The 15,261-nt window shown below is 42.7% G+C and overlaps 1 protein-coding gene across 1 annotated transcript in view; it reads left to right on the plus strand.

Moving 5' to 3' along the window:
• Positions 1-458: 458 nt before the first annotated feature.
• Positions 459-15,261, plus strand: part of LOC111874944 (discoidin domain-containing receptor 2) — a gene marked incomplete at its 5' end in the record, with an annotated part of 144,583 nt that continues 129,780 nt past the window's right edge. The window contains 1 exon segment of the mRNA XM_023870829.2: positions 459-690. Within this exon segment, the coding sequence (XP_023726597.2) occupies positions 459-690 (232 nt within the window).

A 15,261-nucleotide genomic window follows, 5' to 3' on the forward strand; every position in this document is an offset into this window, starting at 1 on the left:
CGTCTTCAGGGATGTGGCGCCATGTAGATCCCGTGTGAACCGACGTTTCGGAGAACATATGGCCTCAATCTTCAGGATAGAAAAATCCGCGAGCGAGAGACATGCCTGAGCAGGTGGCTGCAGCTACTCTGAAGACGGAGGCGATATGTTCCCCGAAACGTCGGTTCACACAGGATCTACACGGCGCCACATCCCCGAAGACGGCATTCTTAAAATAAATTATTTATTCTCCCCGACGTTTTCTAGAATAAGACACAAGTACACAGCCTTCCTCAAATACATATTTTTTTCCATACATGAAAGACGGTTAATAATTTAATTAATATATTTCTTGTTGAGGGAGAGTTGGAATCATGTATAAGCCTGCATTCTTCTAATCTTCTGTATTACTCGTACATTCACGTTGGCATAAAGCTGAAGTGACAATTGGTTCTAAAGCACATTTTTATTTGTTTTAGCCTGCGGACTGAGAGCCATGGAGGTGCCTGGTGCCCCAAGAATCAAATCACGACAGAGCCGAAGGAATGGCTGGAGATTGACCTCCACTCTGTCCATGTTATCACAGCCACTGAGACACAAGGCAGGTTCGGCAATGGGCAAGGTGTTGAATTTGCCGAGGCGTACTTGTTGGAGTACTGGCGACCGCGCCTGGGGAAGTGGGTGCGCTATAGAGACATCAAAGGCGAGGAGGTGAGTGCGACCCCACAAAGTGAAGCAGATGCAGTTCCTGGTTCAGTGGCACTCCTAGATACAGAGATCAAGTAAATTTACCGTTCACAGTTTTGCTTCTTGATACACCCGAGTCTGTATATATGTATGGACACTTGAGCTATGAATTTGCTTTGTGAGAACTCTGGTGTAATGTCCATTAAAATACAAAGTAAAATCTTCTGATAAAAATCTCCCTGGCCTGTAGTCAGAAAGCTAACTATACCGACCGAGCGACTGCCGCTTCTCGGCAAAGTTAGTGCGGATATAGGGTGCCACGTGGCCAACGTAACGGATCCCCACGGCCGTTAATCTTGGCCGACTCTGTGGTCTAGTGGTCAGAGTTTCTGGTTACAGAACCAGAGGTCCTGGGTTCGATTCCCGACGCTACCAGATTTCCTGAGAAGTAGTGGGTCTTGAACGGGATCCACTTACCCTCGTAAGGATAATTGAGGAGTTATTTCAAGGAAATAGTCCCTCCGGTCTAGAAATAGTCTTCTGATACGTTATTTATAGTGTATTGTTATTGTCTGCAGAAATATACAGTTTGTTACATTACGCTTTAGATAAATGTCTCTCTTGCTACGTACTACGTTATTTCAGCTTTCTTCTTGAGGTCTGCGTCTCATGTGAGCGAAAGAAAACATACATAAACCCATCTGCTTTTATAAGTACCTGTATGGAAGACGTCAAAAGGACGAGCATGTGTCATCGAGTGATTCATCGGGGTCGATTGACCACTAACCCCATCTGTCAAATATTGGGGAGTAACTACGCACTTTTTGAGGGCAAATATACGTACACTGTATAAACACAAGTATGTTTATTGGTACATATTGTCACGTATCACAGTGACTGAGACACGGGTTTGGATTGGCAATATGATTTACTGGATACTTACAGGTCGTAACTACAAAATCATTCCAAAAATATTGCTGATTTCAACAATTTACAATCACTCCTCAATAATCTTCTCAGTCTACCTGCGTTAGTCTTCAGGAATTATAACAAAGGAAATACAAAACTCTCACTAAATCACACACTCTCAATACCACTCTACTACAGCACACATAAAGTCTTCAAATCACAGGTCAAATCTTCACAGGCTCACTTCTTGTAAGCTACTTCAACTACGAAATTCCGTGGCTATCTCCTACCGAGAACTGACTCGTCCCTGAACCGACCGAATTATGTCACTTATATGTATAGCCGATGAACGAACACGCATCACAGGAAACACATGTCACGTGACCACCACCCACCGCTTCGTGACGTCACCGCGAACACGGAAAACACAGCCTCTTCTACTGTTGCATATTGGATCGTGTTTGCAGAGCCGTTGCCTGCCAACGCGTTGATCAAATCCGTTACAATATTGTATGTACATAGAAAGTGTCTTTATTTATAAGAAAATAAGTAAAGATACTCTCACATATAATTTCTTGTTTATTTGATAAGAGAATGGGACTATTTCGCAAGCAGAGAAATGGCGGAGAGGGGCATGAGGAGCATCATTTCACTGTTCACTGTAAAAGCATTGATCATTGGAACCAGTATTTGTCGTGACATTGGTTTTATCCCGGTTTGTTAGAGCTCTTCAGATGTTTGTCTGTTGTTTGGTATACGTAGGTGCTTGTGGATGAAGGAAATAATTTGAACGTAACCCATGTATTTATGATCAAAATCCGAAGCCACAAATTCATAATTCTATGTTACTGAACGGTAACTGTTTTGACCTGTATTTATCGCTAGTTTTTTCTTTCCTTTTCTTTCAGCGGTTAAATTATTCTGCACTGCATTTACCGTTTAATGCTAATTCTAAAAAATGAAACGACCTTTCTCCTCTTCTGCAACGTCTAGAGCGGTTTGGGGTTCACTCAACCTCATTTTCAATGGGTACCGGGGGTAATGCGACCAGGGCTGAAGCTGATCACTCACATCCTACTATTGCCGAGGTCAAGAAAACGAGGATCTGTACATCCACTCCCCCATACGTCCTCATGGTGTAGTGCTAAATTAGTTAAACACAGGGATAACTTTACCTTCTTACGTTTTCTTTCAATTTAATACCAGTACAAAATTTAGTTGCTTTGAGAAGAGCAAGACGTATAGGAAAAAATATAAAAAACGCCTAGGCAATCCAAACGTTTTCTGAGATTAAAAGTTGTTTTAAAACAAAATACATCACGTTTTATACATTTAAATATTAGATGCATTTGGTTTAATAACGGTAAACTTTTTCATATCACAGACAAAGTAGCCGAAAATGTATTCTTGATGTGTATAGAAGTAGTCTGGGAAAGTCAGCCACATTATACCGACTGTCCCGCGGTGGGGGTACATAAAATCAGCAGATCCTGAGTAGCTGTCCACTTTGTCCATTAGATAGAGCAGCCGTGTGTACAAGCGTGGTGAATATTGTCAATTCCTGTCTCTTCGAAAACAGTCAGAGTGTGCCTGTTTTGAGTCGAGCTCTGACAGTACGCCTCCCTCTGACTCATGACGTTGCTTCAGTTTGATCTGCCGACATGTGATGAAAGAATTTTCAAATGAGCTTCGAACAAAGTGCATGGTTGCGGCTTGGAGTTGATGGGACACAAATATGGAGAAGGGAAGGGGAGGGCTGCTGCTGCTGCTGCTGGTTGTTACGGTGATCAAAGAAAAGTCTGTGGCTATCTGTTTTAAAAGCGTCCCATCAGTTCGTGGTAATAATCGTTACATGGACTATCGCCGCAGTGGTCCGGGCCAGCCAGCCGGCAGTCGCTGCGCTGTTATTTACAGCCCACCGCAAGAGAGGGTATGAAGAATCAGTAGGAGGTCTTTATGAATAAATCTGTTTTGGTTTCCAGATTATTTTAGCAGACATCATGAATTTGTTACCCCCACTACAGTAATCCATTTGTCTACTCTCTTCTGTCATCCTGATATGAACATGGCAGTTTCAATGCGTGATGGCGTTGTGATTGACCGGTCACAGTGGCCGCGCGGTCTAAGGCTCGCACGCTCGAACGCTGGGTTCGTGGGTTGGAATCCAACTCAAGGCATGTATGTGTGCGTTTATTCTGTGCTTGTGTTCTGTATCTAGATTGCAGCCTTGCGACGGGCTGATCCCCAAGGAGTCCTACCGACTGTGTAAAAGATCAAAGAACTGAAAAAGCGGCCAAGGTCCAACAAAAGGGATGTACAGCCATAGATAGATAGATAGATAGATAGATAGATAGATAGATAGATAGATAGANCAGATAGGTAGATAGGTAGACAGACAGATAGACAGATAGATAGATAGACAGATAGATAGGTAGATAGCATGAAGACGTGTGCTCACTTTTGAGCTTGGCCTTGAGCCTCATTTTTAACAGCAGAACAACGACAGAGGCTGAATATTTTTAATTATGAAATTGGATGTGGTGCAGGGGTTACATTTTATTTGTATTTGGGTGGTGCAGATTTGAATCTCGGCCAGTCCATCCTGATTGAGGTAATATGGCTCAGACTTTCCAACAGATAACCATGACAGTATCTTCCAATAGACCATTGCTGTCTCCTTACAAATCCATATGTAGGCCTACTTTTCCTCCATGGTCATATTGAACTCTGCAGTTGAGAGGAAGTCAGGAATTCATTCATCAGTAATCTGTCAGACGACAGGTCCACAGTCTCTTCCAAAACAATTCCTCCATTTAATGAGATCTAGAGCTTTCTCCTTCAAATAAGAACATCCTCTTCTGTCCCCAAGGTCATCCAGCATCTTCTTACGTCTTCTGGTTCACATACGTGGTGTCTCTGTTTTTGGAAAGAGACTATCCAGGAAAAGTGATAATATGGTAGTTTTTCCATTTGCTTTCCACATCGCAGTACAACAGCCGTTCAAACCACTCTGGTCACGCCTGTTGCTATACGAACTTGAACCATCTCGAGCATCATTTGCTCTGTGCTTCAAGTCGCTGCTGATGACACTGCTTCCGGCATCAGTTTTTGGTTTTTGGTATCCCTCTTCGCCTGATGCCTACCCTTTGACCTGTCCAGCAAAGGAGGCCCTGCCAGTAGCTACGCTCTCAGGGTCCTTGGCATACTCAAACCCTCTCACCACGATAAGGTGGAGGCACCAACGAAGGGGGAAGTCAGGAAAGAGTCTTAAGAAATAGCGTAATTGTAATATAACTTGAATTAATTTCAGGATGTTTTGTGCTGTTTGCACGAATATCGGTATTGAATGTTTAAAACTCCTTGCTCTTATTTTGGAGGTTCCGAGTTCGATTTTCAGCCCAGAAACCGGCTATCCTTACACATTTTCATGTTTTCCCTAGGTCCGTCTAGGTAAATTAAACCGCTACCGTTTCATTTTACATCCTTTGCCATAAGTTATTCACTAACCAACCTTTCAGTCCACGCTGTGTGGACTCAGCTGATGATATCGTTGTTAAATAACTCATAAATAAGGTAACCGTAATAATGCTTTCAGAAACTAAAATGAATCTTACGTAAGAGAGACAGTAACACATTCCCCAATTGGTTTCAGTAACTGACAGTTAATTATCTCGGCTGTAAACCGGCCAGACGGAGATTGTGTAATTCCAGTGTAATAAGAGGACCAAGGAACATTGTGACGGATTAAACAGTTGCTAGACAACGCTTCGGTTAACACGTTCATATGTTACGCAGTCAACTGTGGAAGGTCCTCCGTTGCTAGATAGCAAGTCGCAACATACGTTTCCGTTACAACGAATATGCACGCAGTAACGTGAACTGTTCTAGGTGGTGGTCTCTATTCGGTGCTTCCCGAAGTTATAACGGGAGGACACGTGATAACGCTTAGCAGAATTCTTCGGGAGAGGTTCACATTCATCAGTCTTCACAGTGGAGAAGACACTCGCAGTGCAGTAAGGAATGGAGCCAGCCTTCGAAAGTCATTGACTGTGAACATTTATAATTAACTGTAATTGCAAAGTAGTGCCAATAAATCCAGTCATCAAATCTAGAACCCTTTATTATTAGTCACGCCAAACCTCTCATACGTGATAATACTTGTATAAATATTTATAGCAATTGGGCCAGTCGTTGAGGTATAAATTTATTAGGCAGCGAAATGATACTATTTGAGACATCTCACAAAACTACAAAGATTAAGTGAATTGTCAGGCGAAGCTGGACGGAAGTTCCTCATACTGAGACCACCTGTCGTATCGAAAGGAAATAGGCGATTAGTTCTTCCCAGAACTTTTTGTTTTAAGTACTGAACTTCTTTCTTTAGCAATTTTGTGTGAGAACAGGCATTGCTACAGCTTTTGGGTTTTCAGGTCACTAACGTGTGTTACTCGTTGTTTCAAAGTACGGTTCTATCGCCGTAGAACAGAACTGAGCTGGAATGCATTCGATTATAACGGATATGGCCCGCGAGTCTGCTGTGCTCTCCACGGAAATACCAATACCGCAGTGAAATATAACTTCAGTTTTGAAATTAATTACATATTTCGGTTCTACGCAATATTGGTTTTCAACAAAATAAACGAGGTATGAGAGAGAAGTATTCGATTTTGTATGGGAATTCTAACATTTTTGTTCAAACCGCGTTGGTCATGTAGCCTATTTTCGGCATACAAGTAATGAGGAAATAAATGTTTGCTTTTTGCTGTACCCATGGAAATATGTTGCTCCACTTACAGTCGGCTGCACTAAAGAATGTAATGCAGGCTTGTGAAGTCTGAGTTTTTCACGGCAGTAGATATTCATAACAGCCAACCGCAGTGGCCGTGCCGTCTAAGGCATGAACTGTCTTCGCTCCCTCAGACGCTGGGATCGTGGGTTCGAATCCCACTCGAGGCATGAATGTCTCTGTGCATTTATTCTGTGTTTGTGTTGTTCTGTGTGTGGGTAGTGGCCTTGTGACTGGCTAATCCCCCGTCCAAGAAGTCCTACCGACTGTGCAGATTAAGAAACTGAAAAGCGGATAAAGTCCATTGAAAGACATATCCTGCAAGCAATAAATTACTCCTGATCAAAATATGTTTTTCTTTATTGCTAGTGCGATGGAATTAAGTCCCATGCACTGCGGCCACTTCTGGATCAAAGTATATTAGTAACATGATCAAATAAAACAGAATGGGATGAGCGGAGCAAGTAGTAAGCTTGAGAAGTACATACAAAATCCTAGTCTGAAATCATGAAGGGTAAACAACATTTGGGAACATTTAGGCGTAGATGATGCTAAAGAACTAGTATTTGGGCTGGATTAATCTGGCTGTAGTGATACTTCAGTTGCAGTAATGAACCTGCAGAATCTTCTTTCTACGCGTGAAGACCTTCAGATATGTTCAAAACTTCATGACCCATATTACTGTATAGCGCTGCTACATGTGACGGGCTGTTAGAGGGGGTAGTTGTGGACTGCGCCATGCTCGTATTACCCCTCTCCATGCCATGTATTGATTGCAGGAGGTATTTACAGAATTTAAAATGTTTTGTGCAAATTTCCCCAAAGGGAGAAGGAACGTTAGGCACTCATCGTGTTTGCTTTAATTTTGAAGTTGGTCCTGGTCATTTTGACGTTTCCATATGGAAGGAAGATGAAATAAATGATTTCCCCTCCAGTAATGCAAGAGACTGTAGAAACATTCTTCTCGTTTCAAAGCGATTATCTCTTGTTTGCTCCTTGGAAACGTGAACATTTTCTCCTTATTATAAGTTCTGTGTAAAACATACGTATTTAAAGTTACATCATTACGAAGTCGTGACGCAGTTCATTACATCATCAGTAAGTTACGGGATTAAGTTTGTTGTGTATATGCGCGAGGGGAACCAGAATCGTTGACCTTGAGATCTCGTTAAAAAGGCCGGATTTTCTTAAGTATAGTTGCATATTAAAGGTGAGCACACAGCACTTTTGTTTCCGTATCGTTGCGTACTGAAGATGAACACAGGAATTTTCTTCCGTATATTTGCGTACACAAGGAGAACACAGGACTTTTGTTTCCGTATAGTTGCGTACTGAAGGTAAACACAGGAATTTTCTTCTGTATACGTGCGTACTGAGGGAGAACATAGGGCTCTTTTTTCCGTATGGTTACATACTAAAGGTGAACATAGGAATTCTCTTCCGTATATTTGCGTGCACAAGGAGAACACAGGACTTTTGTTTCCGTATAGTTGCGTATTGAAGGTGAACATAGGTTCTTCTGTATACGTGCGTACTGAGGGAGAACATAGGGCTCTTCTTTCCATATACTTACATACTAAAGGTGAACACAGGACTTTTCTTCTGTATAGGTGCTTACTGAAGGAGAACATAGGACTTTTCTCTCCGTAAATTTGCGTACTAAAGGAGAATACACAGGACGTTTCTTTCCGTGTAGTTGCACGCTCAGAGCGATTACACAGGATTTTTCTTATGTATAGTTGCGTACTGAAGGGGAACACAGATTTCTTCTTCCGTACAGTTGCGTACTTAACGTATGACATATCCCCAGATATGCTCTAGACATACAATAGCAGTCATATCTGGACGCGTTTATTTTCTTCATAGTGCATATCGCAAAGCCTACTCCACACGTTACATAGGGGTACAGTATCGGATCTTCCATTGTTGTAGTCGAACTGCTGCCTAGCAGCGGAAACGTGTTTACCGAGCCGTTACCCAGAAACGGCCGCTGTTCACAGAGTCACTGCTTAGCAGCGGGTCTATACGCCATAATATTATGTGGGCGTAAGTTTCATCACATCAAACCCTGATGATCGAAGAGGAGAGAGTTCCCGAAACGTCTGACAGTGACTCCATATTAACAGGGCTAATCGTCCGAGAAGAGGTTTTCGTTTCTGAAGACACTTTTCGTATAGAAGGAGCAGTATACTGTGCAGACACGTCATCCCTTCCTTTGTCTCCATGCGTGCTGCTAGCCTGCAGAAACACTATCTCCTTGGTCACACCGCTGGCGAGAACAGGGCGACCTCTTCTAGTTTCATGCCTGGCCCACAGTCATGACCTCTGAGAGGTCGCGAGACACTTGTCACGCGAGACGCCCACGGCACTCTCTCTCCCTCTCTTCGCTCTCTTCTCTCCCTGTCTCTCTTATTGATTCGGGCTTCACTTTTCACCACTTTACGCAAATTGGTTGGTAGCCCCAGGGCAGCTAGGCAAGAAATAACCGCGCCTGGTACCCCAGCCACAAGAATCGACCTTATTCTCTGACTCTGTCTTCTTTCCCTTAGCTTGAAACTAATAAACCGAGTTCTAAAGCGGAGTAAATGATTGAAAGCTGCTTGTATAACGAAACGTGAAGTTGGGTTCAAGCAGGAGAAAATTGTGTTTAAAAAGTTTCTGAGGTCGTGCCTTCATCAAATAATGACATAGGGCTCTACATCTTCATAAAAAGGGAGATCATATGTTCAACGTAACAATGGGAACCAAAATCACCTTACCGGAAGTGTTGAACACTTAGGGCTTGTGAAGAAAGTCGTCTTCTGGGATCTGGTGCCGTGTATTCTTGGTTTTAACCGACGTTTCGGAGGAGCATATCGCCTCCATCTTCAGGGTAGTTGAGTTTCATGCGAATACAGATAGCTGCAGCTGCAGCACGTCGGTTAAAACCAAGAATACACGGCGCATTCGCATGCAACTCAACTACCCTGAAGATGGAGGCGATATGATCCTCCGAAACGTCGGTTGAAACCAAGAATACATGGCGCCAGATCCCAGAAGACGACATTCTTCATAGTCATCACCGTGAAAACCTCGAAACTTACTTAGGACTTTTGTTCCTTAACATTAAATACTCAAAATGTAACATTTCCTACAGTTTTGTATCGGTGTGAAACGTGGTCTCTCACATGAAGTGGGCATGATAAGTAGCACGCATGGGGAAGGGTTTTGGTGGGAAGGCCAGAAGGAAGGAAACAACTAGGACTCGTACATAACTGAATGGATAACATTAAAATGAATCTTAGAGAAATAACACGGAGTGGTATGGATTGGATTTATCTGACCCAGGATGGGGATCAGTGGAGGGCTCTTGTGAACAAGGTAATGGATCTTCGGGTTCCCTAAAATACTGGGTAATTCGTGAGTTCCAGAGAAACTGGTGGGCTCTCAAGAACAGCCGCATAGAGTTGGATAATTAGTTAGCTAGTCAGCCAGGTTCATACCCAAGACTTGACGTGCCCTGAGAGATGCTCTAGATACATAATAACCAGAATATTATATTATGGAAACTGTCAGTTCACGGAAACTGCCTCCTAGCTGAGAATTACTGTGTGATAGAAATTTGATGCCTTATGTACGTACCGTATTGCCTACGGTAGCCGAGCGGTCTAATGTATGAACCGTCTTCGCTCCCTCGGAAGCCGAGATCGTGGGTTCGAATTCCAGGCAAGACATGGATGTTTGGCATGTGTATGTGTTTATTCTATTTTTGTGTTGTCCTGTTTTAGGTAGAGGCCTTGTGACGAGCTGATCACTCGTCCAAGGAGTCCTACGGTCTGTAAATTTATCATGAAACTGAGAAATCAGAGGCCAGGGCCCAACGGGGCTGTAGAGCCAGTGAAAAAAGAAATGTATCGCCAGACATTAAGGCGTGTAATATATTTTACAGCTCGAACACTGAGTTCGTGGTTTCGAATCCACTTGGGGCACGAATGCATGTTCTTTCTTTCTTTGTTTTATCCTGCGTAGGTATATGTTTGCGATCAGCCAACCTCTTGTTCAAGAAATGATACCATATGTCAGTAAACAAATTCCGAAATACGGAGAACGGGAGGCTTACGACAGCATCTGTCTCTTGTAACGCACAAGAAAAAGGAGAATTAGGTCACGTGATTTGTGAGATGTGCGTGTATAAAACTTTCAGTGCTGTCCGAATTGTCTTTTGTTAAATTCAGTTTTACGAATTAATAGTTAAATCTTATTTGAAAAACAAATCAATCTTATTTTTTATGAATTAAGCATCATCCTGCACCGAAAACTGGTAATATTTCTACCAGGCAACACGGCGTCAGATCCCTGAATTTGATATTCCTCATATGAGATTTATTTTGAGAGAAGTCATGTTCACATAGTAACATCAACAGCATCATCAGCATTAGTAAAGCTATCCCTGTAACAGGCCGTGGAGGCCCATAGGCTTGTGAGACGTCGAGGCTCCCACATTTTCTAGACAATCGGCTCACAGATGGCGTTGAGGTTATCAGCCTTACACGCCGGTCACCCTCTGTCCCCAGGAAGATTCCTGGTACTCATTTCTGTTAGAGGCTGCGTAGACCCCAGGACCATAGTGCGGATGAGAGGATTACGTGAATTTAAAAATCCAGTGATCTCATCGGGACTCGAACCCGCGACCTGCTGGCTTGTAGCATAGTACCTCAACCAACTAAGCTGCCACGTGCTCCCTCATCATCAACGTTAAGCAATTTTTTTCTTTTTATAATGTCTTTTGTCAGGGTGTGAGAAGAAATACCAGCATCCTACGATCGAACTCTATGTGTATGTAGGCCACGCAGTAAGTATCACACCACCACCCCTTAGAACAGACGCAAACACCAACCAACATACATTAGTGTTTCATCCTCCAAGGGAAGACTTGCTGAACAGCATAAGAGACCACCAGAGAAGTGGGAATAATTTGTCATTCTCTTATATGATTTCTCTTCATTCCCTTCCATTCTGTTATATTCTCTTGTCACTGTGACTCTGCATCCTGCCTTCCTTCACATATTTGTACCCTTCATGTATAAGGATCATGATGTGTTTTTGTAAGCGTGTGAAGACATAAGAACCTGCTTGTTTGTCTCTTTCCTACCCCCTCATCCCCGAACCTACTCACCCCCGCCAACCAATTTATCCTTTGTCTATCAACGTCATCTTTCGTGAAAGAAATTCTCCTCTCTCCAGACACCGTACTAAGATATATTGTGTTGACTCCACACGAGGTGGGCTTCAATATTTTGTCGGCGAACCTGAGCATTAGATCAGTTAGAAGGGCGATTTGACCATTCAAAACAGCTGCCTTATGAGGTGTCCTCTTGTAAACTGAATTTTTATTAGCGAAGTTACCATAGGCGATCATAAATTCCAGTTTTGGAAGGTACTTCATTTCGATCATTCATTATTTATACAGTGTATGTGACAGGTTTATCTCTTCGTGCTTTAGCCTAGTTGCGCATGAGAGCGCGCATGATGGACGGCGGCATGGCCTCCATTGCCTACGCAGAATAAAATTAGATTTTAGTTAGATGAATGACGTTCTTGTAAGATTTGGAGGACCTCATGGTGGTGGCTATGAAGATTACAGTCTTACAGGATGTGATTCCATAGAGTCTGGTAGATAGATACTGTGACGCATATAGCCATTGCTAGGCAACGACTAGCTAAACAAGCCCGCAACAAAGACGCAACCAACAAGAGTGAACCCATTGTTAGACAATACCCGCAATACACGTACGCAACAATAGAACAGGTGTTGCAAGAAGTGTTTTCTGTGTGGGTTCGCATACACCAATTTTTAAGCTACGGCCCAGCATGTTCCAGCGAATACGCAACAATAGAGGACATCCATTGCTGGGCAATGGATGTGTTTTGTGTGCTGTGGTCCGACCCGAGTCTATATAGCGAGAAGCCAACAATAACTGACAGTTAAATATCTGGTCATAAGCCCAGATATTGGGCTCGACACCAAGACTGACTGACTGACTGACCGTCAGTCGCAATGTGACTTTGATTGTCAGTTCAGCTGGAAGTCAGAAAGGTTCCAGTGGAGTTTCTAGTCGGAAGAAAATGAAATGAGTCAAATAGTGAGTTGTCAAGAATTGAGTCAGAACTGAGAGAGTCGTATAGCAGACCTTGGGGAGTTGGCAGTCGAAGGAACTAGACTGTGCCAAGAAGACTTTACATGTGCTGTAGTTACAGTGAGACTGTGATAAATCCGTTGCCAGGAAACGGAGAGTGAAGACTAGTGAAAGCATACTAAGAAGATTCAGTGTGGAGTCATTTTGTAGTGTGAGAATCGACAAAATTTGTAGCTGTAGTTGTAGTTTTAGTTACGACTTGTGAGTGATGAATAATACTTATTACCAATCCGAACCCGTCAATAGCCACTAATATACGTGACAATACCAATTTTGTAAGGAACCTAATTCTTCCAGCTGGGGGNGGGGGGGGGGGAGTAGGTTATTGACTGAACATGATTTCATTCTTATAACAGTACTAAGCGAAGAATGCAGATTGTTAACCTTTACTGTATTTAATATTATCCAGCCCCCTGTAACTTCTTCTGTCTTACATTTTACTCCTCATGAAGCTGCTGTTTTAACGTCTAGAAGTATCGCCTAGTTTATTAATTTTTTAATAAACATATCTTCCGTTTTGTGTTTTTTTAGCCTATTTTCCTGAAGTACGTTTATGTGAATTACATCATGCCTGTGTGTCTGTGTATTTTCCCTATCAAGTTTTAAACGCCTGAACCAGTTTTCATTATACTAGGTATGTATGTCATGACAGCTCATTCCATCTCAGTGGCGTACTTCTGAAATTACTCCCATTAATCTGCGTGTTTGTCTGTGTATCCCTTCTTACGTTTGCTAGACAACGGTTCAGTAAACACGTTCCCGCTGCAACGAAGAATTTTTGGAGGCTTCATTTACTGTGCCGTCCATGTCATGTCAGAAGAAAGTGGGCGAGTGTCTCTTCCTAGAACTTCTTACATTTTCTAATTTTATTGAACAAATAAAAGTTGTATATTTATAAGGATTTTTATCTTTTCACGAGATGCGTAAGTTTAATGATTTTATATTACGAATTCTAGTGAATTTATAATTGTAATGAATATTTTTTGACAATCCACTCTTGACGAAAATTCAGAAGTACATAATCTCAAAGAAGGCCTGATTACGAATGTATGCCAAGGATCGTCAAATAAACATGGCCGTGTGCTCGGTTCCAGTTGCTGATTAAATCCGTCACTTTCATCGCATTCGTTACACCCCAAAATATATGTGTGCGTGTGTACGAGGTAGGTCATGCGGCGAGGAAGCCTATTTCGTTGTGAGCTGTAATTGGCATGTGCGTACGTGTTTACATGGGAACTACACCCTGCAGGATGTGAAGGGCCTGCCAGCGAGTATGGCCCTCACTCAGTTCCAGTCTGTGTGCATTGTGTGTCCGAACCGTGCAGAGGCAGAATGCGTATTCAATAACTCTACCCCAGTGTTGAAATTTTGTATGAAATACAAACATACAGAAAATCAAATGAATTACGCAGTGCGATGAAAAGTATACTCGGCATATCTACTAGAAATTATTGTTTTTGTGTCAGGATAGCTCAGGCTACGGGCTTGGACGGCCCGGGTTCGATTCATGGCAGGGACAAGATTTTTCTTTTCTTCATAGCGTCAAGGCTGGCTCTGGGCCCCACACAGTCTTCTATCTCCGGGGGTAAAGCTGAAGTAGCCTGAAGCTGACCACTCACCTGCATCTAATGCCGAGATCAAAAATGGTGAGCTATAACTCCACCCCCCTATAAGTATAGGTACTTAATTAATTAATTAAGCACAGCGACAACGCTGTCATACTTTTATGGTATACAAGCACAGAAAACCGCCAAGACGACGTCAGGTGCCGCAGAAACTTTCCATAACAACTGCAAGGAGAATTCAATTTTGAAAATACATAAGCCAATAAGAAAAAGAAACGTGATGTTAAAACACATGAACTGTAATGCTACCCGTTGTTTTGTATGCGTACGGAACACAGATTCTACGAGCCGGGATAGCTCAGTCGGTACACCGACTACGGTACAAGTGAACGGCCCAGGAATTTGGGTTCTAATCCCGGTAAGGGAAAGAGATTCTTCTCTTCTCTGTTACGTCAAGACCGCCTCTGAATCCCACGCAGTCCCATGTGCAATGGGAGTCGGGCTGCCAGGGCGTGAAGCTGACCACTCACCTTCATCTGGTGCCGAAGTCAAGAATACATGGCGCTGTATCTCCGCTCCCTTATCTTCATGACATGGTGCTTACCCCTAGAAAGTTCAGTGGTTAATATATATACCACCTGCCTTACCAGGGAGCCGGGATAGCTCATTCGGTATAGCCACTGGCTACAGGCTGGACCAACGAGGAGTAGGAGTTAAGAGTCCCGGTAGGGTCAAGAATTTCTCTCTTACCCCGGGGGTAAAGCGGCCTAGGCGCGAAGCTAAGCACTCACCTGCAACTAGTGCCGAGGTCAAGCAAATGCGCATCTGTACATCCCCCCCCCCCAGTGTTCATTAGTTAAGCAAAGGGGCAACTTTACCTTTTTTAACTTATGAGAACTCTGCATTTTGTCCACAGAGTGTATTTATGCATTAACAGTGATTATTTCCCCTAAACAACATTAACAGGTCGGTCTCTGTAGCTGAGACGTAATGCGTTTCCTTTGAGGTACAAACTCAATTTTATATACTATTTAGAAGAAAAGCAGTGTTTAGAGGGTTAAACATGGAACAGTTTTACTTTTTATCACTAGAATCTGCAGAAGTCATTTTGTTCTGAGATTTAATTACATAAAATTTAGTGTATGTTACAAATCTAGCT

Source organism: Cryptotermes secundus, unplaced genomic scaffold (assembly GCF_002891405.2).
Source record: "Cryptotermes secundus unplaced genomic scaffold, Csec_1.0 scaffold661, whole genome shotgun sequence".
Lineage (NCBI taxonomy): Eukaryota > Metazoa > Arthropoda > Insecta > Blattodea > Kalotermitidae > Cryptotermes > Cryptotermes secundus.